General features: G+C 40.4%; 1 protein-coding gene across 2 annotated transcripts in view; it reads right to left on the reverse strand.

Annotated features, from left to right (window-relative positions):
• Positions 1-27,140, reverse strand: part of GRIA3 (glutamate ionotropic receptor AMPA type subunit 3) — a 143,522-nt gene that overhangs the window by 62,884 nt on the left and 53,498 nt on the right. For both annotated transcript variants that reach the window (XM_056491537.1, XM_056491538.1), the window contains exon 4: positions 16,411-16,598. In XM_056491537.1, coding sequence (XP_056347512.1) covers positions 16,411-16,598 — 188 coding nt within the window. The remainder of the gene's footprint in view (positions 1-16,410; positions 16,599-27,140) is intronic.

Raw genomic sequence — 27,140 nt, forward strand, 5'->3', positions numbered from 1 at the left:
GTCTGGCAAGCCTGAACTCTGCCATTCTGTGTGCTCCCCCCACTCCAGGGATGCTGTCCTTCTGCATATAGAAGGAAAACACACACACTTCCCATGTCTACACAGCTGGCAGCTGGCTCACCAGCAAGACCACTTGTGCAAGACTGTGCCCTTGCCTTCAGATTATAATCTCAGAAACATCCAACCAGTCCCACAGCCATCAAATGGAACAAAGTCCACCAGTAAGAATTTAATTTATAATTGTGGTGACTGCATGCATGTCAATACATAATCCATTCTACCCAGGCTTGCTGGGTTAAAACCAGCAAACAAAATGCAAGCAATACACACAAGTATTATAGTAGTATATATCCCATAAGCAGCTCAAGCAAGTAGATGATGCTTTTTGATGGAGAATCATCTGAAAATCTATACATAACCATACAAATGAACTCCATGATCACAGAAAAACACTCCAAATGCCACACTTCAAAAGACAACATAACCATTTACGTCTTTGCTAAAAACAGACGACATTTGAGTCACTGACTTTAGACATACTGCTGAGCCTGCTCAAGTTCTTGATTAAATTATTAAGTTCCCAATTGACTCTTTGGGTAGTATTGTCTTTAATAGATGCCATTTTTTTTAAATTCACATTTAATTCTGTAAGAATTTGCATACTTCCAGCAGTCTGAAAATAAATTGCTGTTCAGGTCCTCTTGAGAAATGTATGTACACTCTGTTGGTAGAAAGCATCTGCTTTCCTATACTCACATTTGTTTTCTGTGGAAATGTGTAGGCTTCCTTCAGACCGTCTGGTGTGCATTATTTGCATACTGAATTCTCTGTATGTTTTAATTTCACCTCAAAGGCAGGTTAGAGACAAAAAACTTATTTAAGAACAACAACTGAGGTTTTTAAACTTAACAATGAATAAGAAAGCCTTTACATTTCTATTTAGAAATGTGTTTATTTAAGAGAAAAGTATCACCACAGATGAAGAGAGAGGCTGTAAGAAAAACACACATGGAACTGCTACAGGCATCAGGAGCAACACTGCAAACACGAAATGTGGGACTCATTAGCATACATCAGACTCAACTTTTGTCTCATCTGTTGTCATGTGTTCAAAATGACTCTGTTTATTAAACCTGAGAGGTCCAACGCACTACAGTCAAGCTTTAATTCATAAAGCATCTTTCAGAAGTGACCTGACAGCATTTCTATTCATACAATCAACCATGTTGGCTCATAACTACTGAACCGGATCTTAACAATGTGTTTAAAATTCACTACAACTATACAGCTGTCCTAAATCTTAACAAGTACAACTCTCCTCCTCCCTCACTTTCCACCCTGTACCAACTGTCCAGCATATTGAAGGGAGCTGCTGGATTAGCAAACCCAGCAGAAACAATCATAGACATGTGTTACTCCCAGGGGAGCAAAGTGATGGATAAAGCCTTTTTTATGAAGAAGGAAAACAGGAGTATAACAGTATAACAGGAGTATAACAAACAAATCTCATCAACTGCTGATATATTGTGAAGCTTATACAGAAAGTGGGATATTGAATAGTGGTGGTGAATAGAAAGCCAGGATTACAGGGCAAGGATTTCACAGAGCTACATGTCTTTCATAAGTTTGACTTCCGAGACTTAATATTGCTTTCACCTTGACTGAAAGAAAAGCTTTTAAGATTTTACACTGAACAAAGGAGAAGAGAAAAAAATGGCTGGGAGCCATAATGAATAATTCAGATTTCTGATCCCACATAATTCTTGCTTTGTAGATAAAAAGATCATAATGTCAGGTTTGACAGAGAATCAAATAAAGTTTGTATTTTTAATTACTCTTTGGATATTTTCAATTAATTAAGAGAACATCTAGAGGGAACATAACTAAAATGTATCTGCTTTCAAAATAAAAGTAAAATTAGTAACCAGCATCAGGATTACTTGAAGTACAGACCTACATGCCAGACTGAGAAATTAAGTCAGCATTGGCAATTTTACTTTTCCTTCTGCCTAGGGGAGTTATTTTTTGAGTGCAAGCATAAAGACAATTTGGTTTCCACTGCATCAGTCATTATTATAATAAATAGCAACTACAAATTTTTGCCTTAGCTTTTAGATTTTTCTAGAAGTTTTGGAAGATAGCACTAAAGATATTAACTGGCTAATAATAAGTTGGTATGAACCACCATGGTATGTCTAGAGCTATAATGACAGTTCTGTCATGAGGACACCCATGTCTTTCCTACACTGCTGAGCTCAGAATTGTACATGGCACTTCAGATGCAGCCTCATCACTGCAAAGTAAAAAGGCAGGGTCACCTCCAGTGACCTGCTGACCATGCTAATCCAATGCAGCCCAACGTGCTGCTGGCCTTTGCTGTGACAGTACAGTGCTGCCTTGTGGTCAGCTGGACTGCCAGGAACCCAAGATTCCTCCCTGCAGAGCTGCTTTCCAGCCAGGAAGCCTCTGCCTGGTCTGTGCAGGTGCATGGGGTTGTTCTTCAGGTGCAGGGCTTTGCATTTCCCTTTGTTGAACTTCAGGATGTTCCACTCTGCTCACTTCATCAGCCTGCCAAAGTACTGTAGCACAACTACTTGGTGTATCACTCCCCCTTATTTGGTATCATCTGCAAACTTGCTGAGGCTGCACTCCATCCTACAACCTTCAGATCACTGAGAGAAGTCAAACAGGATTAACCCCAGTACTCCCAGGGTACCCCAAATAGTAACTAACCTCCAGCTGGCCTCTGTGCTGCTGATCACAACCCTCTAAGCCCAGCAGTTCAGTCATTTTTAAATCCACCTTCCAGCCTCTGTGGGCTTTAATTTTAAAATGTCATTGAAAAATAAAAGCTGAGAGGAAATGCTTGCACTTTTACTGAGAGATGGAGCTATCATGACTTTGGCAGCAGTGAAATGAAAACTACCATGGCCAATTAATAACTCTTAGGAGCACATCTTCCCTACACTTGAATCCACTGCCCTCTGGTCAGTTTAGTCTGAGCAGGATGTCAGACTAAAGGATTTATCATTCTTTATTTACAAATGAGAAAATAAAGAAAAAAGCAGATCACAAAATACAGACTACCTCATCTACAGCTCAAAATCACAATATTTTATGAGTCTATTAGATCTTTCCATCACATAAAATACTGATGCTGACATGCAGTATTGCCACAAAGAAGGTCTGAAAATTTTTACTGTACTTTTCATACCTGACAAGTGGCAGAAATATGCCACTTTAATGGAATGACAGGCAGAGATCTGACCTGCTGTAATGTGTCTTTCCATTTTGACCGTATCTGGGAACAATGAGGCAGTGGTAACTCTAGAGCTTTCCTAGGTTTTAGTAAGACAGTAGAAAGAAAAATGAGATTTCCCATAAGATCAGAGTTTAAAAGTATTTTGTTGTCTTTGTTGAGGTTATTTGCACAATAATTTGGGTTCCATTGTTGCAAAAAGCCCACACTTTAAAAAAATCTACTGTTTTTCAAGTATACATGCACATTTCTGAGAACAGGAGAACTTAGCTACCTCTAGTTAAACAGTAATGTGCCTTTACACCTTGCTATAGAAAGACAATTATGACACCTTTGCCTTCAAAGCAGAGAGCAAATGTCAGAAGTGATGGCACAATTCTTTCTTTCCCACAGCAAACAAGCAAAACTGATAAATGGACTCAGTGATAAAAAAAATTAACAGCATCATCAGGATGAGCTATCAGTGTTGACTTCATGGGAACAGAGGGATACCAACATAGCAACAACTGTCTGGCAAGCTTGAACTGTAGTGGAGCACACTGCCTTCTCACCTGGGTAGCAGGTCAGGTGTTTTCTAGCTCCTACCCCTATTGAAAGCATTTCTGTTCTGAAGATGGAGTTACTTGAAGCTTCTCTCAGATCTCCCACCTATATTGGATTGAATGACTGCAAAGCTGTGCCAGGTGATGCAGCACCCTATTTAACCAGTGGTATTGGCTAATTTGTCTTCAGGACAACCTGAAGAAAGGAGAGGAACAGAATATCAGGGTGACCATCCAATTAGTTTAGCAGAAACTGAAGGCAAGCCCCAAAAAGTTGTCAGTACATTAGCAACATGTTTAACCTCTCGAGTGCCATCTGCAAGTACTACATCTCTGCTCTGATCCTACCCCTCAGGAAAAAGGAGCTTATGAAGCACTTCAGAGTCCTCTCCCTGGCCTCCTGCTCACTCCTGCTGACCCTTCCTGCAGTGGGGTCTGCAGCCATGGCACTGCAGTGCTCTGCTTCAGTGCACCACAGGCAGCAATGCAGGCACCTCCTGTGCTCCATGTGAGCAATGGGCAGCAGCACACAACCATTCCTCACTGTGCTTCTCTGCACAGCTCAGCCCTTGCCACAGAAATCTTCCAGATAGGAGAAGGAAAAACAGGAGGAGAACAGAAAACAAAACTTCTCCTGTGGGAACAGGACTTTCCTCATCTAACCAGATATCAAAATAAAAATAAGATCCCTTGTAACCTCAGTAGCTCAATTTTACTGCAAGCTTGCAGAGCCCACTCACCTGTTTTCCAGTGTACACACAAGCCTAGGAAGGAAGACCAAATTCCCAGTGAGGATTATAAACACCTTCAACCTTCTCTCAGTATACTTGTAAAAAAAGGGCTTTTTTGGTGTCATGATTTTGTCTCTTTCTATCACACCAACACCACCAGTGCCAACATATGAGGCTCCAGGGGAACCACGAACTCATGGTGGTAAAAGATACACAACTACTGGTGGCTTGCCTCTGCCAAACAAGTGATGCCTGTCCTGCCTTTAATACTGCAGAGACAAAACCATTTCCACATTCTGCAGGAGCTGCTTCCCTCATACAAAGGGTCAAAACCTCACCACTGTAACTGTAGTGCAAACTCAGAGAAGGCAATTTATCTTTTCACTTGGTATTAATGGGGCAGGGATCTGGCCACCAGGGATTGTGATGCTGTAAAATATGCAGTAAACAATGACTTCATTTATATGAAGAATGAATACTACATTAAATTTGAGTTAAATATTAAATGAAGAATGTGTTAAATATTAAGATGAAGATTCCACACACATATTATTAGTTACAGATAAAAATAACTGAATATATATTTGAGATTAATTAATCCATCATTTCAGTCTTCATGCCCTATAGAGAATGTCACAAATCCACACACAATCCCAATGAATGTATTTTGTGCAGGATATGGACATAAGAACTTCCATGCTACTGCCACCTTATACATTTGTGACTACACTTTATAATCACATAAGAACTTTTCTCTACAGCACAATATCAAGATCATTTGTTTGGGCATATAAAACATTCTTCAAACAGCTCTTGGCTGTTCTGCAATGAGTTTCTCAAGGGAGATTCTCTCCTAGAGAACTGGAATCTCCTAGAAGAAGAGGACAAAAATGTGCTTGGCTGGTGCAGGGAACTGATGCCTCTGAAGCATTTCATTAGGCTTTCCCCCTCTGGCCCCTTGCTGTGTCCTTCTGTCCCTTCCCTTTCTCCTTCATGACAGTCACATCAAGAGTGAAACTCTGCTTTTAGGCCATCTCCAGATAGATGATGGTTGTACATGTTAGTCCTTAGAGGGTAATTAAATGCAACATCTGAAAGCTGTGTTGTGCTTCATTCTCCCTCCATATGGCTAAAACTTCTTTTCCCATAACTAACTGACATTTACTGATTGAAGATTGTGTATTGGAATACACATTTAATTTGTGCATAAAAGGTTACATTAGAAATTATTTGAGAAATAAAGTACAAACTGCATTGGTTCTGAGGGCAGGATCCTTTCTCCTAATTTCTTTCACTGTGCTGACAAAATTTTCTGTGCTCTGAAAAAAAATTTTAAACTCATTTTCCTTGATATGACTTAGTAATATTGTTAGATTAACTAATTTAACAATAACAATTATTGTTAAAGGACATATTTGACTGCAAAACATCAGATCAGAGCACACAGAGATGAAGAGTTTTATGATCTCTGGTAACTGCCATTCATAATCACAATTATTTACTCTTTAAGCAGAATAAAATTCATTAAATAAAATTTATATCAAAATTTCTTCTTTGTTCAGACAGACAAAACCAGTGTTATATCTCTCAGGACTGCATCTCTCTTCACAACTCACATCCTTCAATACAAAGACCTTCATGTCAAAAATAATCAAAAATTAAACTACCTTTTATCACTTGAAGCTAGATCACTAAAAACAAGATCAGATACAAGGGGATCAACCACAATAAAAATTCTTTGTACCTTATGAAAAGGATACTCAAAACTGCTGAGACCTTTCCCCCTTATTTTGCAAAGAAAAGATATTTGTTCAAGAAAAGATACTTGTTCCCAGACAGCTTCCTTGAAGAAATGTGTCATAGAAATTTTTAATTGTGAATTCTTTAGATTCTTAAGTAAGGGTTATGAACTAAAAATCCAGTTGTGTTCTGGAGGAGTTTTTGCAGCTGTATTTATGGGAAGCAAATGACTTATTACATATGTTACTCTGCAGCAGTGGTTTTCACACACAGGTAATTTTAAGGAGATAATATTTAAATTGTCTGTGCAGTTCTAGTATATTTTTTGAGAAATATCCTCCCTCGAGAAATGATAATGAAAGATGTTTTAACACTCAAGGAAGTTTCAGTACTTTTCCAAGACTCTATAAAATCCTAAGTTCTCCTGAAATTTAAATTTCACCTAATATTTCCCACAGAGGCTTCCCATCTCACAGAAATCACAATAAATTTGCTTTTGAAGCAACATTTGTAGTTACATTTCCTTCAATCTACAGTGCAACCAGCTCCAATGCCATGTGCTACGGTCCCACCACAGTACCTTCTTCATTTCCAGCTTCCCATACCCTCTTTCCTTTCACTGCCTCCTTGCTCCTCAGCAGCTCCTGAGGACTTACAATTCCATATCAGGTAGATCAAAACCACCACTATCAAAGCTGACTTTAGCTTAGTGTGCTTCCCCAAATTTCACAACATTTGAAGTCATTTCCACAAAGATTGCTAATAAACAGTAATAGTACTTTATTCTTAGTTGTCCAAAGCTTCTGCAGAAGCCAGAAGTGCTTCAGCACTGTCACAGAGTTTGATGGTGTATCCACATCACTGACAGCTCTTTAGTGCCCTTTGGGTCATGTGCTCAAGCCCTGTGACACAGGAGATATCCAACTGTCCCTTCTGGCTTTCAATTCCATGAAACTGTACATCCAACACCCTTAAGAGCACACCCTTGCTCACAGACACACATAAGCAATACTCATTCCTTCTTTTCATATCCTATAACCAAAACTTCTTCAGTCTTAGCTGCTCAAAACATGAAAAGATCTATATCCACTGGGAGAAGAAAGGAAGAAATTAGGTAAACGGAGTCACACAGTTTTCATTTTAAAAACAAACATATTTCACATTTTCTCCATACTTCTCATCTGCATGTCAGAGTAAAATCCCAGTGTTATTCCCTGGAATTGGACAAGTATCCTTGGAAAAAGAATTCTGCTTATATAAACTATTACTGCATGTCAGGATCACTTCAAACTATTATTTGGATATAACCCAGAAGTGTCGCAGTAATTCAGTCCCAGTGCTCACACGAGAATTTTTTGGAAGGAGTTTTGTACTGCAGAGCACTGCCTTCAAGCAGACCAAAAATACTGAATAGTAGCTATCCTTTTTTTTTTTCTTTTTAATCATTTTGTTTCCTTTTCAAATGCCCTACAAAATTAAGAAAAAAAAGTAAGTGCAATCTCCTCTAGGAAAGACAAGGTTACTTTTTCTTATTTTTTTTTTATTATAAATAGCATTTTACTGTGACTGGAATTGCACTCAATTTGCTTTCTTCAATGCTTTCAAAGAGTCTGAAAGGTTTATTCTGCTTCACTATAAGCAGCACTCTGCAATATTCCCATATAACTTGGTGCATAAACCATGAACTAAAAAAGATTATGAAGAGTTAATTTATTTTCACTAGATTTAGTTTATGCAGCAGGGGTGACTGTTTTACTCATATGAGGCAATATTTTATACATCAATATTTTTCTTTTTTGATTCTTTACATGCATTTTCCTAGGATAGAAGATACTTAGGGTATTCTTTCAGGGTCTATGTATCTTGTTGATAATTTTATTTATTACACATTTTGGAGGAAAGAGCCTCCAGTAATACATGCACCATTATGCCTCCACATGCATGCCTATGGTGTGACACAAACAAACTTAATTTAGTAACATGGGTATTTTTAAAGCCAAGGAACATTAGTTTTCACTAAAATTATTACACTGCTTTCCAGCTCACTGGTTGGATACTTGGGGTAAGCTTGTATTTGAGTTGAGGTGATTGATAGGGCCTGATTTTCTACAAATTTTGTTCAGGCACCCCCTGATGTCTTAAATCTGCTCCCCAGAGGCAGATGGAAATGAACAGGCAAGAGGGTGGGATAAGAGACAGGAATCCCATATGAATGTATAATTACAGCAGAAAGAGACTGGCCTGGGAAGGTACTGTGCCATGGAAAGGTCTGATTGCAAACCATCAGGAGCCAGGAGCAAACACATCACAGCCCTGGATCCCAGCACTGGATCACTGCCCTGGATCACAGATCTGGATCCCAGCTCTGGATCCCAATCTTGGATCACAGCCCTGGATCACAGATCTGGATCCCTACCCTGCATCACAGCTCTGGATCACAGCCCTGGATCACAGCCCTGGATCACAGCTCTGGATCACAGCCCTGGATCACAGCCCTGGATCACAGATCTGGATCCCAGCCTTGGATCACAACTCTGGATCACAGCTCTGGATCACAGCTCTGGATCACAGCTCTGGATCACAGCCTTGGATCACAGACTTGGATCACAGCCTTGGATCACAGCACTGGATCCCAGCACTGGATCCCAGTCCTGGATCCCAGCCCTTGATCACAGCCTTGGATCACAGCCTTGGATCACAGCACTGGATCACAGCACTGGATCCCAGCACTGGATTCCAGCTCTGGATCACAGCCCTGGATCACAGCCCTGGATCACAATTCTAGATCACAGTTCTAGATCACAGCCCTGGATCACAGCCCTGGATCACAGCCCTGGATCACAGCACTGGATCACAGCTCTGGATCACAGCCCTGGATCACAGCTCTGGATCATAGCCTTGGATCACAGCACTGGATCCCAGCTCTGGATCAAAGCTCTGGATCACAGCTCTGGATCACAGCTCTGGATCACAGCCTTTGATCACAGCACTGGATCACAGCTCTGGATCACAGCCTTTGATCACAGCACTGGATCACAGCCCTGGATCACAGCTCTGGATCATAGCCTTGGATCACAGCACTGGATCCCAGCTCTGGATCACAGCACTGGATCACAGCCCTGGATCACAGCTCTGGATCACAGCCTTGGATCACAGCTCTGGATCACAGCCCTGGATCACAGCCTTTGATCACAGCCCTGGATCACAGCTCTGGATCACAGCTCTGGATCACAGCCCTGGATCACAGCTCTGGATCCCAGCCCTGGATCCCAGCACTGGATCCCAGCTCTGGATCAAAGCTCTGGATCACAGCTCTGGATCACAGTCTTGGATCACAGCCCTGGATCACAGCCCTGGATCACAGCCTTTGATCATAATCTGGATCACAGCCCTGGACCTCACCTCTGGGGATGCCTCCCCACAAGACTGTAGCTATGAACTGTCAGGGTGTTCCAGAGTGCACCACCAGCAGCTGGGCTCAAAAAGCTGAGTGGGGTGGCCCCCATTCTGAAAATCGTGCTGTCTGAGCCAGAAGTGCTCTCTGAGATGCACTTGGGAACACCTTGGTCCATGAGGGGCCCTGAACAGCCCCAGTGGTTCTCCTCCTCCCCCAGATACGTGATTCATGCCATGCTGAAGCCATTAATCCCAGCTTAGTGAGCTGTGAAAGACAGACACACACTCTTATGTAGCTTTTCTTTTACTGAGTTGGGACTTCCCTTGTAAATGAAGTGATGAGACACCAGAACTGCCGTGCTGTCTCTGGTGATGTACAACGCCTGTTTGCACAGTGGCACTGGGCTACTGCTATTCATTTTGATAGTGTGTTTCCTTCCTCTCCCTGCAGTTAGTTCATCGGAATTGTTGCCAAGATGGTTGGTTGCCTTGGAAACTAATTAAGGAAAGGCTTTGGTTAGAAGCAGAGTTTCAAGCATTAAGCTATTTGAGAGACAGATGAAGAAATTAAGGTAATGTCTGCTAAGATGAAAGGAGTTATCCTTTCTGTATGAGAAGAAAGAACCACATTTAAATGCCAGGACTGAAAACAAAGCAACTTATACACAAACTGAGTTTTAAAACCTGGAAGAGATGAGTGAGCGAGGGGTTTCAAAATCAGTCAGGAGCTCAGAAGAATCTTATAAAATTCCCAAAGCTATTAGAGATGGAGAGCTGGACAAACAGGGAAAGACAAAAACTCAGGGGATCACATGATGAACAGATTACAGACAGTTCTCTCCTTCAAATACTCTGTGTCTTTAAAACATTTCTTGTGAATGTTGTTTTTGAAAAAGACCTGTAGAGCTAAAAAAAAGACCAAATCCTCTCCTCCAGTCCAGATATGGCATAAGAAGCACCCATGGATAGGTCTGCTCCCAAAACTCATCAAATGCAACAGGGAAAGGTGAGGGCCAATAACACTCAAGACCTCTGCACCTGAGACTTGCCCACAAGGATAACAATTTGAGCAGTCAGACAATGTGGACACAGGCTAAACAGTGACTGGGATCCTCAGAGGGCTCAGGGCAAACACATGCACCATTTCTGTGCACTGAAAAGCTGAACAGAAAGGTGAACTATGCAGCAAATTGAGCTTTTATGGCTACCTATTAACTGAAGTTCAAAGCAAATACAATCTCTGTATGAGCACAATGATATCAATTTAAATAGTGTCTCCAGGATAATGGTTGATTCTCTATTTGCAACAGCATAACTAAACAAAGATTTTGGTTCTCTGTACATTTAAGGGCAGTGCAGAAGTTGCCATACAAATATGACTGTAACAACATAACTGCATACTACAAATATTATAGTAAAAATATGCAAAGTATTAAAAGCAGATGCCTGTGTATGCATTGGTGTGTGCATTTATATCCCATAAATTATCATAAAACATAAAATGAGCAACTGCTACAAACACAGAAAAATAAAAACTCTAATGGTGCCCCTGGCACAAGAAACAAGAGTTGCTTGGCAGCAATCTTCTACATACAGCAGCTTCCACATTTGCAGTGAGATGTTTCTGGTATTAATTATTATTACTACTGATCAGATACATTTAAAACTGTGCTTTAATGTCTTTTGAACACTTTAAGCTTTAGGTGCCATCACATCAATCGTTCAGCAGGATGACTAATAATGCTCTGATCAATTCCTGTCATTTAGAACCTGGCTTGTTTTACGAAATCTGGATGATGGCTTTGGAGATACATTCCTTTTTACAAGCTAGAAATTCTTTCCTCAGGTACATGTGAAATGTGCTGTATGTGGGGCAATTAACCCAAGGTGTTACTCTCTCTGCTTTAGCAATTCATCTCCTTCCCTTTCTGAGTTTCACAGCTGACAGAATCAGGCCCTTTAAGGCAGATCCAGCTGTCACTTTTGACTTATGCCCATTCTTACTCTTGTGCTGGCTATGTCCTGAGGGTGCCTGACCTAAGTAATTCCCCTTTCCTCCCCATATGCCCATACAGACTTGTGAGCTGCTGAAACTCCCTGGGTGTGAAGGGAAAAAGTGACCTTCCATTCTGCTTTACACCCTGGTTTCAAAAATCCTCATGGATTTCTAATGGAGAAACGTCCTAAATTTTAAGTTTCTAGTTCACTGGAAATGTAAAAATGAACTGTACCAGTTTCAGAGTGATGTTACACAACAGTCTACAAAGCAGATACTCTCCTGGAGCCTCAACTGAAGCCCAGAGCTGCAAACAGAGGATAAAATCAGCCTGTGACACAGCTGTGCCCTGGAGAAGGGCACAGTGCTCTGAGCAGTGCAGTGCCTTCAGAGGACATGGCACTGCTGGGCTTCAGAAGCCAAGCAGAAGCTGCAGCTACTCATAGCTCTGCTTCAAGTGTCCTTCTGAATTCGTAGGCAATTGTACTTTGAATTGCTATGGAGAACACAGGCAAACCTCCACCAAACCATCTGTTTGTTTACAGAGCAACAGTTTTGAATGTTTTCAATTACGTTTTTCCCCATTGTTATTTTTGATGACTATTCATCAACCCAATACTGCAGTTCTGTGTTTATTCTTATGACACCCTAAATGTGAAAGCTGTTGTGCAGTGAGCTCACTCCTCTGAGATCTGAGCAGATCTGCAGAGAGATGCAGCTGGGGCTATACTGAGGATCTGCAGACCTCCATCCTAATCTCAAAATTTCAGACTCGAAAGTTGTCGTAGTGTGTGCAAAGGACAGAGTTCAGTCAATCAGATTACCCCTCTTAATCCTAGAGATGCTTCACTTTAAGTTGTCTTTGACAGTCTGGCTGTCATTGTAAAACTTTGGCTTCTGCATTCTCCACTGTAATATTGCTTTTGCTTTTTGAGATGCCTTCACTTAATACAGACACTGCCTTGGAGCCTAACCTTCATGGCTAAGTTTGGAGATAGCATCCTTCTGATAAAAGCATGCAGTCTCTGGAATAAAAAGGTCTTTTGTAAAGTTCCACCATTTTGATCCTGAATGGAGTTTCTTCCTCCTCATTTGCCCTCAGGAGACTTTCTTCTAAGTGGACATAAAGCCACTTTAGTCTGAAATACAGCTTATTATCCTGGGAATAAGAAAAACGTATTTCTTAACTTAAAAACATATCTCTAAATACATGGTCAAAGAGGCTAAGGCTTACTGTTAACTCTCAGAAGAAAATGTTCTTCTGTTTGTGAGAACAAAATTTTATATCTATCTGTGAAGAAATACAGAATATTTTAGCATCCAGGGACAAGAAGTGTGGGGAGCTTATGAATTTTGCATGATATAAGTGTTCCTATCTGTATGCCTGAGAGGCCAGTAGATGATTGAATTGGATATAGTTTTGTTGTGCAAGGGGGATATAGATCCACATGCTCAGTGGTTATAGAACTACAGGGCAAGTGAATAGAACAACTACTGATTTCTCTGCTTCCCTCTGTTCTACAGCTGAGGAGGTTTGGGCAGGATATCCACCTCCAGGACAAAATATATATAAGGCCCATCACAAAATCTTCTGAATGGGAAATGAAAACAGATCAGCCTGCAGTATGAAATTTGGCTCCTACCAGGCAGGGTAGGAGCTGGGGTGCCCTCTTTCCCTGACCTCATATTTACAGCTGGAAGATCAGGTACCAGAGAGCCCTGAGAGCAGAAATAATTCATATGACAGGTTGCAGGTCTTGGAAATGTAGGGACATACACATGTGCCATATGCTAAAGGCAGACGGAATACTCAAGGTCACTGACTCACATGTCTGTACATTGCTGGAGGAAAGTACAGAATATTCCAGAATGACCTGAAGTCTGAGAGGAAAATCCCCAGACGTGTAATTTCTTTGGATGAGCCTGAATTTTTGGAAGAGATGTACACATTGGTCTGAACTGGTTGAAAAAAGGATCAAAGGAAGAAAAGTACACACACTGACCAGCTGATACAGGAAAAAAGGTCACTCTTACTGAATGCAAGCACTAACACAAAGCCATGATACATGGCTCCTGGAGCAGAGCACTGACAAGCTTGCTGAATGGGCTGGCCAAGAGCCCAAAAGTCTGATAGCAAACTCAGTGCGTGTGTAGACTGTTTAGTGGTTTACAGTCTGTTTATTTCTGCTATGACTTTTCTTCTTGAATAAGTTCTATTTAAGCCTCTGAAATCCAGGGTCACTGGCAAATGCTGCTGCTGACTCAGAGAAAGCAATAGCAGGTGCCATGCAGTAACCACAAACCCCCTCTCTGGAGGGAGGCATCACTCCCAGAAGCTGATGGCAGAGTTGACCTTTGGAGTTCTGCTCCTAGGAGGCAAACAAAGGGAGAGGGATGGAGAGGCAGCTGGGTTGAGGCAGCCTATACCAGCCTCTATGGGGGACAGTTTGAACATCAGTATTCTGACACAGCAGCTCAGACAGGTAGAGTGTCTTTGCTTCCTGTTGTTTTCACTGGGAAAAACAAACTCATCTGCAAATGTGCATCAGCAAGTGGTAACAGGCTCAGATGTTCCTGCTTCTCAGCTGAGCAGCCTTCCTAGACTCCACACATAGCACCAAATTGGCTTTTTAAACTGCAATAAAACGCTAGATTTTAAATATGCAAATCCAGACTTATCTCTCCCCTCAATAATATGCTATCAGCAAACACACTTGACTAAAAAAAAGACAACTCTCCACTCCCTTGAGCAAATGGGATGGATGGAATTAAATACAACATGTTTGTGAAAACTTTTAACTAATTTATGAGAAGATAACAGGGTAAGCAGAGGAGATAGAAGGAAAAGGCTACAAACAATAATTGTTCAGCTATTGACCTAGGGTCCATCCACCATTACTGACTTTCCCTGCAGAGATTTGTCATTGCTTTTCAGTATCCAATCAAAAACCCACTGGAAATTGTTGAAAGAAGACTCTTTTTAGCATCAGGGGCATCAGCATGTGCTGTGGAGTTTGGGGAAACCTGGAGGATTTTTTACTTAACAGATGCTAATCACACTGACAAGAAGACCAAATCATACATTTTAACAAAATTTAAACTTCACTAGAGTTGAATTCAGAATAGCAGCAGAAGTAACAAGTTGTCAGTTTTTTTCTATATGGTTTGCTTGGTATACAGCTTTTCTTTCAGGCACTGAAATAGTTTGACTTTTTTTCCTCTCACTTGGACAATAGAAGAAAAATTGGAACAAATGTAAATGAAGTCAGATCAAACAAAAGGCCTGCTTCTCAGCTGAGAGTGGGCCCAAAGAGCTCTTTAAGCTTGGCTCAGGAGTGCTCTCCTGCAGCATTTTCAGAAGAGTGGGCTGTGGGTAGGTATGGTGTTTTGCATCTTTTCCAAGAACATGAGCAAACGAAAGAAAAAAAAAAAAAAAAAAAGAGAGAAGTTTCTTACACTTTTCAGTATGAATTTCCCTAAAGAGAGGACTCACCATATTGCCTAAAAATACAGTGTAAAATGCAATGCTGTGTATTAGCATCACAACCACAGTTGTCAGAGTCAGGGACCAGCTCATTTGTGCCCTGTTCTCTTTAGCAATGCTTTCCTTGCTCTGTAGGTAGCAGCTCTGGCACCTGGCTGTCTCCACAGACTGACCCTCAGTGATACACCTCAAGGCTTGACAGGAACTGAGTATTTTGAGAAGGAACACAGTGAATGTATTTTTCATGTTTCCCAGGGCTTATGGCAGTGAGGTTAGTTTGTTGGTAGTTTCCAATACAACATTTCTAAGAGATATGCTAATGCTTTATGAAATTTAAATGTTACTGTTAATCTATTCCATGAACCCACATGAACCCACTTCCATATTCCACTATGAACCCACAGTTAAATTTACAAAGTGGCAGTAATCAGAGGGTTTTTCAGTCTTAATGCCTGTTAATAACCAAGCAGCATGGATCTGGTGCCACACCAGCACCAAAGCTTTACTGTGAGCCCAGCCAGCAGGGAGCTGTCCTGCATCTGTTCCAACAGTTTGTATCTGTTACTACACCTCTTCAAGCACATTGCACAGCCCAGCCAGTGATACAGGCATAATGGGCAGCACCCTGGGGTGGCCAGAGGGTACAGTCACTCCTCTGGAGCAAAGCAAACACTGGGAAAGCCATGCAAGAGCCAAACAGTCACTCCAAAGGCATCTACCCCACAAAGGTTCTTAGACTTCATCACCCACAATTTAAACCTGTCAACAGCAATGGATGTGCAGAGGGGAGGGCTTTATGTACCAAAATGTACTAATGAATTGTTTGGACTACCAGCTGAATTTTTCATTAGCAAGATTTCCATCTGGGAATTCTTTAAGATGATTCTGTGATACTTCACTGGCCTTTTATTTCTTGTTTCATGTTCCACTTAAAAAGCTGCACCTGTCTTGCAACCCTTACAAGCAGCCTTGAGTCCAGTAATATTACTCTGTCAGCTGAGGTTTTAGGTTCCTTACCTACTTAAAAATAATTCATTATTATCATTCAGGAAAAAATATCACAGTGACATTTCCTGGTAGGTTACATGTAAGTGCTGCAACCAACTATGAGCATCACTGTGGCATTTTCATTTTACTAGGTAACTGGCCAGCAGTTGGGACTCACATCTCAAAGGATACTTAATAATCTCTAGAAATAAGCAGTTCTGGAAATATTAATGATGTCTGACACAGAAAGATCACAATTTCTGAAAAGCAGATACCTGTTCCAAAATGGTGTTGATTCTGTCTACTTCACAGTCAATTAAGTATCTTTTTTCTTGCCGTCTGTCCATCTCCTCTATAATTCTTCTGAACTCTTGAACATCTTTTATGCTTCCTACAGATCTGGCTGTCACTTGCCAGTTGTTCTGTACTGCTGCTTCCATAATTGCCTGAAGAATGGAAAATCCTGTGGGGGAAGAGACAATACAACCATTTAAAAGCAGAAATAAAAAAAATTATTTTGAATGTTTGACAAAGGGCTCACAAAAACTTGCATCATGTAAAGGGACACAGAGCCTGCAAGTGCTTCACTGCTTGAGAAAACAACAGCATAGGGACCAGTTTCTTCCTTCAGCTATGCCATTGGCAAAGTTACTGACTTCAGCAGAACATCTTGGTGGTATATTACTGCAAAGCATATCAGAATCTGTCCAATAAACCATATCATGATCCTCTCAGGGGTGTTTATGGTCATGCTAGGGTCTGTGCCAGCTGAGAATAGGAGCCTGCAGCCATTACTTGGGCAGAAGTCCATCAGCCTGAGGACTGGGACAAAAGGGGTGATTTGCCTGTGCAGACTGCAGCAATGGGTCATTAACTGGCAGGGATCCAAGCACTGCACAAGAATGTCAATTAAGTCATTGTACCGGTCACTGGAGCCACAACCACAAGACAGTACTTTACTGACACTCACTTTGATTTAAAAAAATGTTTATAAATGTGGAGTCTAGCAGAATTAAGCACACTTTCAATGTGTTCATTAAAGTAATACCAACTCATTTAGCATCCTCAGTGCAGGAGAGAAGCAGCACAGAATGACCAAGGACTACACAGTGGGAAATCACAGAGGCAAGCAGCATTTCAGCTTCCTGTGAACAGCCATGCCTGGGCAAAAGGCAAAACCCAAGTCAGGTCCCTAAGTGAAAAGTGGTGGAATAGAAGACAATATCTGTCAAGTCATGCTTATGTAGGAATCATCAGATATTGATTTGCAACTCTTTATTTTAGTATGTAGTGGGAACCTGTTTTCATTCAGGAAATTAATTTTGTGCATAGTTCTAATTGCTTCAATTCTGAGCAGATGCCAATCAAAGACAGAGATCATCTACTTCAAGCACACCCAGTGGTTTTCAGTAGAGCTTTATTGTACTAAAGCATATCCATATGAGTGTTGTTTCTGTCCAGAAAATTTATTTGCAGGACTTTCAGTTCAATTGTTTAGTCATACTGTGGATTTCTTATTCACAGCCAGATTTAAAAAGCTTACACACAACCACATAAATATACAGGATCAACAACCAATTAATTGTGCCCTGTGATAACCAATTCTCTGAAACTGAAAGGACTTTGAGCTACAGAGGAACAACATGTTCACTGCTGTGAATTACACCAATAGCTATTCTGAACTCAGACACTCTTGTAGAGGTACAACAATAACAAAGAACTTGTGCTGCAGCCTGATCTTCCACAGCCTGCTGTAAATCTGTAGTGCCTGTCTGAAGGCAGAGGAGCTGGACCATTACCTCATTACAGACACAAACAAGGGAAGAATGATTTTCTGGATTACAATTAGATTATCATAATTTACCGTGTGACTTCCTTAGGTCTCACTCAAATGCCCTCACTTTCCCTGTGCAGCCTCCTTGATTCTTAATGCTTTCCTTTGTATGAATGCACTTTACTATCCCATGAAAGGTGGTGACAATTAATATGAACACTGGTTGAGAATTCTTTCTGGCATCTTCTTTCCTCTGAGACTACTGAAAGAGAGGCATTTACATATGTATAGTACAACAAACTCAGTCTTCCTTAACATCATATTTTACAAAAATGGTTGTCTGTGGCAGCATTGTGATTGCACTACATGTGGCAGGAAGATCTAAGCCTAAGATACTTTGTTGGCTGCAAATGAGGAATTTTTATGTGGAAGCATAAATACCACTAATGGGGATTTACAAATGTTTTGTGTACAAAGATGTGCTTTTGAAAAGACACAATTTCACTAAGTAATAAATATTTACAACTTTATTTCATCATTTGTATAACATCTAAGTATGAACCTTGAGCTTCCTGTAAACAAGAACAGCCCATAAGTCCAGGTTTTTTTACTCCAGATTGAACAAATTAGTTCATCAAAATATTATGAAGAACTGACATATTTGCCAGAAAAATACAAACATATCTGTAGCTCTGTTTTTGCTAATGACACATACAAAGCTTGTGAATTATCTCAAGGAAAGAAGGAAAATGAATATGCTGAAGTGAAGTTGCCATTGGTTAACTGCCATGCTCTCAGTTTCAGCTATCACTGAGTCAGAATTTGCTTTGTCAAACCTTGAGTAGCTCAGAAGAAAGTTGGACAATTTTCCTAATTTTGTACAATTGCATGTTTGTGTGGGTGTGAGTAGATGTGTATTTTTGTATGCATGTGTATTAGTCAGTAGTTCCATTTCAAGAAAGAGAAGAGCAAGATTAAGCAGCAGCCTTTCTCCTATGCATGAAATACAATTACAGTAAGCTAAGACTGAGAAGCTTCAGAACTTTGTAATTTCTGTCTTCTTGGCCTCCTCTTTCTCCTTGTCACATCAAATCTTTACAATCACAGTCCCCTCTACCCTTGCCATTTCTTGAAATCCTCCCTGTGAGCACCTTGTGTGCTGTGCCAGCTCCTCTCTTGGGCCCTCTCCCATCCTTGCTTTGAGAACCATTTGCCCCTCCTGCAGCAGCTCTTCAGACCTGTCCCCTGATGACCTTTACAAATCCCATCCTCCTGGTTTACTAAAGCCTGGTTTAAACCTCAGCTCCCAGGAAAGCAGCACCTGCATCCTGACTGTTCCAGTCTCAGGTCTCTCCCTGTGTCTAATGCCTTCAGCAGCATTTACTGCATTTTACATCGTTACCCATTATGTGGTGCTCCTGTAAACAACATGTTCCAGGCTCCAGCTGTACTTTGCCATTAAAAGAGCTGTTGCATAAGCAGTATGATTGTTTAACTCAAAGGACCATTTTATCTTGAAATGTGAACTTTTATTTCTCTTTAGCATAACAATGCAAGCTGTGCCATTTTGGGAGCACTGCCTGGGTAATGGACAGGGAAATTATTTTCCATGTTGTGTGCACTGTCAGTGACCATGCCTGCACACAGTGCTTTTCCACACCCTGCCCCCAGGACACACACCTGTGAAAACTCCTCAAGAAGTGCTCACCCCTGAGCACCCTGGAGGTGCAGAACTCTTACAGGTACCTCTCATTTTGTTCCCCCTAAAGGACAAGGCAACAGCCAGCCGTGGCAACTATCTCCAGTCCGAAGCCCTTGCTGTGCATCACGTTTACTCCAAAGACAAAAGAACTGATAATTCACCACAGGTCTGTGGAGAAGTCATGCAGGAAGGACTCTCATCAATACTGTTGCTAGTTCATATTATTTCCATCAAGACAGCCAAAAATATTAGTTAAGGCAAGAAAAACTGTCATCTTCCTAGAAGATGACAGCAACAGGATTATCTTGAAACAGGGTACATAATATCATCACCAAAATTCACAGGCTGCTCATTCTGTAGTCATTAACACCAATATAGACCACAATAAAAATTTATTTAGACCCAATGTGATCTTTCAATCTCTTTTTTAAAATCATATCTTGAATGTGAGAAATAGTAGGAGGAAAGGCAGGCATTTTTCTGGGAGCACCGTTTCTGAGCTTAGTTCATCTGAAGGCACCATATCCCTTCTCTGCACTGTGTTATCAAGGAGCTGGCATTACAGATTTAAGAAGAGTCTGGTCACATGAAGGCTGTGGCCATACTTGCCAGGTCATGTAACACACAGGTTGCTCCCATCACCTTTGAGTGCAATCTCACAAGTCAATTTGATCTGCATTGCTAAAAGCTTAGATGATCCTGGCTTTAGCATTCAAATATGGCATTGTCTGACTTATTCTTAAAATATTGATGAATTCAAAGAGCTAGCCCTCATCTAACAGCCTGCAAAATTATTGTGCTGAAGGTAAATACAGTAATACAACTGGAACAAAACAAGTGCCCAGCTTGCCTCTTAGTGAGCTGAAGCAAGTATTTTGAGTTTTGTGGACTGAAGCCTGCAAAGAAAAACATTCTAAATAAATTTCTCATAAAGCAGGGAAAATCTTATTTGTTGCAATGCTATCTCTGTACTTTAAGCAACACAGATGGAATTACATTCTGGCCAGTCCTCCCTGAAGCTGGACTAAGAAACAAATTCAGCCTGTATCTTCCTACTTCTGCCAGGGAAGTAAAGACTGTGCCTGTCTTTCCAACAATTCCTTTGATAAAAGCATCTCTCCACTGACCCTACTAATACAAGTGAAGAGGATATTTCACTTTTTTGCATCTCTGAAATTTCACAAAACTTCTCCCACATCCACATAGACAAAATTCATGTCAGCAGTTTGCTCAGCTATATGAAAATGTATGTACTACATCACTGAACTTACTCTTGTTTAAGTAACAGCAATCATTAATGTGACATGACTAAACGATCAGACTGGAACATCTGCAGTATCACAACTGGCACCAAAGTACTTACTAAAAAATGTTACCACTTATGCAAACTTCTTTTCCCAAATGTTCTTGCTAAGACCTCAGACCTTTAGACTCCTACAGAAATGAAAGAGCACTTGCTCTCCCTTTTGCCTTGCTGAGTACCAATGATCTATGAGGGGTGTATTTTCCTGGCATGCAGCATGCTTGTGCCACCTGAATGAACATGGGCTCTGATCTGAATACTTGTGTTTTGTACTATGTACCTGGGACATGATACAGAGATCTACACTTCTGGCTCATGAGTGAACTGCAGGGATTTAAGTGTTGAACTGTGTTTGTCAAGGGCACAATGAACTCACCAAAAAGGAGACCATCCAGGCAAGTGATTCCCCATGACAAATACAATTTCTATGATGCCAGCTTACACTTGAAGTGTACCAGAGGATGGTAGGTTGAGATATATTTGATATTCTGTGTGTTTGGCACTGAACCTAACACTAATTTGAAAGCAAACAGATCAACATGTTAGGCACGAGTGAAAAAACAACTAAAACAACTAATTCAACCCTAAAATTCACAATTATCCAAAATCCCAACATGCCTGTGGGGCAAATACACCTTGCATAACCCAGGTCTGCTAACACTTTATAAGCTGTTCCTAAGCTACTGAACGAGTCACCAGGAAGCAACTCAGCAAATGATGAGGACTCTGGGATGCTCTTGCAGTCTAACACACATTCAGATTATTAAATAGAGTAAGTGCAGTCCATCTGGTTTTGACCTGAGCACTTCTAACTGGTAATCAACATGTAGAATGTTACACTCCACTACTCTGGTAGCAGTCAACCTTCTAGACCAAGTAGCAAACACATTCTAATGTTTTTTTTTAATTTCTGTTTTCTCTGTTCTGTAAACCTCTAGTTTCCCCTGTACATACAATACAGTACTTCAACCTGTCATCCATAAACAGAGAAACACACAGAAATAGGTATGACAGCTTGGTTGAGTGAATGTGAACTTGCCTGGCTCTAAAGGAGAATTTACAGGAACCATCTGTTTCACATTTTTCAGGGATGGGATACAGCTAAAACTGCAGAAATTCAGAGCTGCTGAATCCAAGTAAAATACCTTTTTCCCCCCTAAATAGCTCTTTCTGAATCCATTTCACCTTGATCTATTCTTTCATAACAACCCTGCATCTAACTCGCCTCTCATTTCACTCAAGTTTTAGGTCAGTGCAACTATGTTGTTTTTGAATGAAGCTGTGCCAGTGTAAAATGAGAGCAATGTAGAAAGGGATCAAAGAGTTCAATAACCAAGGACAAGACAAAAAGATGCCGTAAGCAATGCTGTCACTTCCACAGGGGAACTTATTCATATGACTTTCACAACGTTGTGGGCAAATCTGCTGGTGCAGGAGAGATAGGGATACCTCAGTACAAGGATATGATTCAAAGTTTATCAAAAGAGCTGTGTTCTAGTTTTAGCTTTGCTATGCAAATCTTTATTTAAATAATTTTCAAAGGAATACTAATTGAGTGAACAGCTTCTGGATACAGATTGGTAACAGAACAGACAAGATGGAAGCACATCAAAACCAGAGTAGATTCCACTTGAGGAAAACATAACACGTGAACAATTGTGTGGAGAAGGCAGAATTAACACTGAAAATCAGAAAAAGGAATAATGAATTTTGAGAAGTGACAGAAAGTGAAGAGCATTGTATTGTCCAGTGATATGGGCTGTAGGGTATCCTCTGTGCACTGATGCTGAGGAAACTGATATGGATGCTACCAGAGCTGTGAGGGGACTCTGTCATCAGCCAGTGCTGAGATCTGGGAGACATGGGCCTGGGGGTTGGAGAGCTCTCCCAAAAGTAAAACTTCTTACATGCAAATGGCAAAACTGTAAAACTACATTAGCACTAAAAGTAATTAACTTTCAAGCTTTAGAATATCTGAATAACAAAAAAATAATTAAAATGCCTAAGTACAGATGCTTCACCGGGGGAGCTCTACAGAGTCCAGGGTTTTGTCTGTCCAGCAGAGCCCAAACCCTAACACTAGGCAGTAAGCACAGTACTGTTACATATGCAGTCAGATACAAACCTATGGAGTTAAATTCCTATGATATTTATCACGGACACCAATTTCCCTGAGTGCCCTGAATTCTCCAGCAAGGACATACTTCAAGTGCCATCAGCAAACCCAGAATAAACCATTTGCTGAGTGTCCTGCATCCTACTGGTATCAGCAAGCTAACACCATAACTTAGCAGAGCCTTGCCAAGATGCAGCTTTCTGCAGAGGCTCTCCCTTGTCTTCTTCACCTTTGAGCCCTTCTAGCTCACAACCATGGTTGTGCAGCCTCACTTACTGACTCTTGCATGGAACAAGCAAGAAGCTTTGCTGCTTGCAATAGACCAGCCTTCAGCTGAAAAGCATTTGAATGACACAATCACATCAGAAGTTTCTTTGGGTAAAAACAGAAGAAACCAAGATACACAGGTATTATCAACCATTTCCTTCAGACCCATCAGAGAAATTTTGTTTGTTTGTTTGTTTGTTTTTTTCATTACCCCTGTACATAAGTTACTGAAAAAACCAGACCTAGTCACCATGGATAGAAAGTATCTCAGCCATAATTCTGCTGACATCAGACATGATGAGCGACCATAATGAGGCCTAAATGAACTTCATCTGTCCTTAACTTCAGGCACATTTGGATGACAGTCTCTTAAATTCTCTTTCTAGTCAGGAGAGAGAGACATGCTGTGTAATTTTTCAGTGTTTGAAACATGCATGGAAATCAGTGGAAGAAAACACATAAAAGAACAAAGCTGTGTAAAGCATCATCATCAGGTATCACTCACAACCTCTACCTGCAACTGAAAAACTAAACCAGAAGAAAAATCTCAATGTGTTGACTAACAAGAAATGAGGCTGATTTACTGCATGTTAAAAGTACATATCTCATTGTGTTTATATATTTATCTCAGAAAAAAAGATTCTAATTAGGAATCAGTCTAGAAAAGACAACCTGCCTTTACATTCCATATAAAACCACATTCCACCCATATGGCATTCCAGAATACATTTTGCTCCTATTTTCTAGAGCAAGCTGAATAGCTACAAGCCACCAGTGAGCTGGGATACTGATGGAAACCAACCATTATTTATTATTCCAGGTAAAGTTGCATAATTTTGATACAGTTACAAACAAATTTAAAAAGGAAAGTATTGTGTGGAATTATCATCTGAGAAAGGAAATAAAAACTAATTCTTTTTAAGCTTAAGTAACTTTTTCAGCCAAAAGAAAGAATCACTGTCTTTCTTCTGTTAAAGGCCATAGATATTCTGGGAAAAAGAAACTTATTCACTTATCAACAGCAGAGGATTTTGAAAATACCTCAAACTTGGCTTCATCTATTCAAAGAGTGAAAAACATAATTTCAAAGTATGCTGTAAACTTAAAAATATTTGTAACACAAGTTAACTCTTTAGCACCATACATTAGGGTTTGTGGCATGAGTGTGCAGGAGTATTGCTGTCTGCCTTCTCTTAAAACCATGTTTGAAACTGCTGAGTTTAAAAAGTGATAAATACTGTTCCTTTGAAGAAACAATCACAGGAGATTATGGTAATCAGACTATGAATTGAAATACAGACTCATCACAAAAAAAAAACCCTGTTTTCACTTGGAAAAGAAATAGTGCTAGTTGAATTGTCCTCAGACATACAGAAATTATTCTTTCTACCTGACCTTCAGTCAATAATGTTAGAAAAATATTTATTCCACTTCGTAACCTTTATCTACACTTGCAGTTTTCAAACTACCTGAGCAAACAGATCTTATGCCACTGAGAATTTTCATTAACAGATGCTATCAGCTTTTCAAAGTCTCTCCTCATCAACATCTCACCCTTTAGTAGCCAGTATTTTAACTGCCCTTGCAGCAGGAATGTGTTTCATATCTAACCCATGAGTTAATTTTCTTTTTATTTATTCTGAACACAAAAAAAAAAAAAGAAAAAAGGGAAAATAAAACCAATCAAAGAGTGACTACCAAGCTTAAAAGTATTCTGAAATTTAAATGAGTTTTTATGGTAATATAAATGATAATTTATGGATCCATATTCACAGTCTGCATATGTATTTAATTTTTGTCACTCAGCTGGCTATTTCTGCCTCGTTTTTGCTAATAGCTTGCAATATGGAACTTTCCTATATTCTTATAGGAAACTATTTCTTGTATTTTTTCAGTACATTTCTCTTCATAAGAATGATACATATGTTCATCACAATCCAGTCTGTATACAGGCTAATGCTTGGTAATTTGGTGTGAATTGAGCTTTAAGTCACAAACATGGTTCATCTGCATTGACCTGAGCATGGGATGTATGATCTGATCTGCTTTATGCTGATTCCTCCTGCAGTGACACCACAGGATGACAATTTACAGAGTCACTGGAGAATCCACGTGGCATCAGCAGGCAACACCAGACCCAGCACAAAGCTTGTGGGTAACAAGTTACCTGTCAGAACACTTCACACAGATGGGGTCACAGAATGAGGATGGACTGGCTCAGTGCTCTGCATCAGTGCCCAAACTCCTTCCTTCCTGCAGCATAATGCTCTGTGTCTCAGAAAGAACCTGCTTTATTCTGCTGGGTGGTGACACACAACAGTCTTGTGTAACCTGCAGATCAGAGACTTCCCACTGCCTGCCAGTCAGGAAATCCATTTGGCTTTGCCTGCTATTCAAGAAAGAAATTAAAAGGGAAACAATGCCTTGCTTTTGTTATTTAACCTTGTGATACCATTTGGCTATTAGAAGTCTAGAATTTTTTCATTGCACCAAAAATCAGAAATTTAGCATCAGATATCCATTCTGTACTAACACACAGAATATTTTGGCTGTTGTGTTTTATTTTGACCTCTAAATACAGGAGTCAGAGACAGTAAGCTCAGATGGGGAAAGAAGACCCAGTGGTGTGTCAGATCTCTGGTCAGTTCAGCACATGCTGTTCCTGATTCAGCTCAGGAAAGCAGCTCACATGAAGTATTAGGCTGGATTATACAGAAACATGTAAACATTTCAGCATAAAGATTCACTAAACAGAGAAGGGATGTGGTTCAAACATTTAGCTCTGGCTTCATCTCTCCAAGTTTCCATGTGCTCAGCTGGGGAAGGAAGCAGAGAGGCATTCTTGGAGTTGGCTCCACAGATCAGCAGAGTTTGGGCTTCAGATCCAGACTTTTCTACAGCAGGATACTTACAAAAAATAAGAAAAGAAAGGTAATGTTGCTTAGACATGGGCAGAATTTTTCTAATTTACTGCTCTGATAGTTGTCAATTGGAAATACCAGTATGACAGGCTTCACAGAGAAACTGGACTCAGGTAACCTACATGACTTCAAAGGCCACCTCAGCAGAAGCTCAACCTTACCTTATGATCACCTTGGGCAAAACCTGGTCCTGCATACAAAGAACCTTTTGACAGACACGCATATGCCCTCAAAATTTGTCCAAAAATTAGCATAATGGAAGTGTACACTGCTGGATCCCCATGAACATGGACCAGTATCAGCAAAAGGTCATGCATTCTTCATGAACCCATGTCCTCTACATCTTTGTTAAACTGCTGCTGAGCCACAGACTTATATCTATTCATGATGCTACTGAACATGTGAAACTGTTTCTTAGTTTTATATGATAAATAAACGTAGGAAAAAAGTCTTGTCCTTGCATGTGTACATGGCAAATAGTAAAGATTCTGTTAAATGATCTAGAAATGGTAATAATCAGAGAATTTGAAACAAATAATACACTTGCCTATGATTCTTTCAGAAACACAGTACAGCAGAGGTAACACTTTCACAGATTTCTGTCTTTAATTTCCAGAAGTGACTTGGGTAGGGTGGTGGTAACAGGCTTTCAGAGGCAATTAAGATGCAGATGCTGAAGAACCTCAACAGGTGAGGTATCTGCATTCCACTGCCTTCAATGACACAAATAACTACAAAGCCACACATAGCTCTCATTGACTTGCTTTCCACAATGTCATTCTCTGTGTTGAAATCCTGAATACCTCTGAAACATCTGTCCTGTGTGCCTTTGGAAGTCACTTACCAAAATAGGATATCTGCATCTCAGGATATGTACTCTGTGGCCTGCTTAAAAAGTGGCACAGAATTCTCTACAGAATAT

This window comes from Oenanthe melanoleuca, chromosome 4A, assembly GCF_029582105.1.
Source record: "Oenanthe melanoleuca isolate GR-GAL-2019-014 chromosome 4A, OMel1.0, whole genome shotgun sequence".
In the NCBI taxonomy this organism is placed as follows: Eukaryota; Metazoa; Chordata; class Aves; order Passeriformes; family Muscicapidae; genus Oenanthe; species Oenanthe melanoleuca.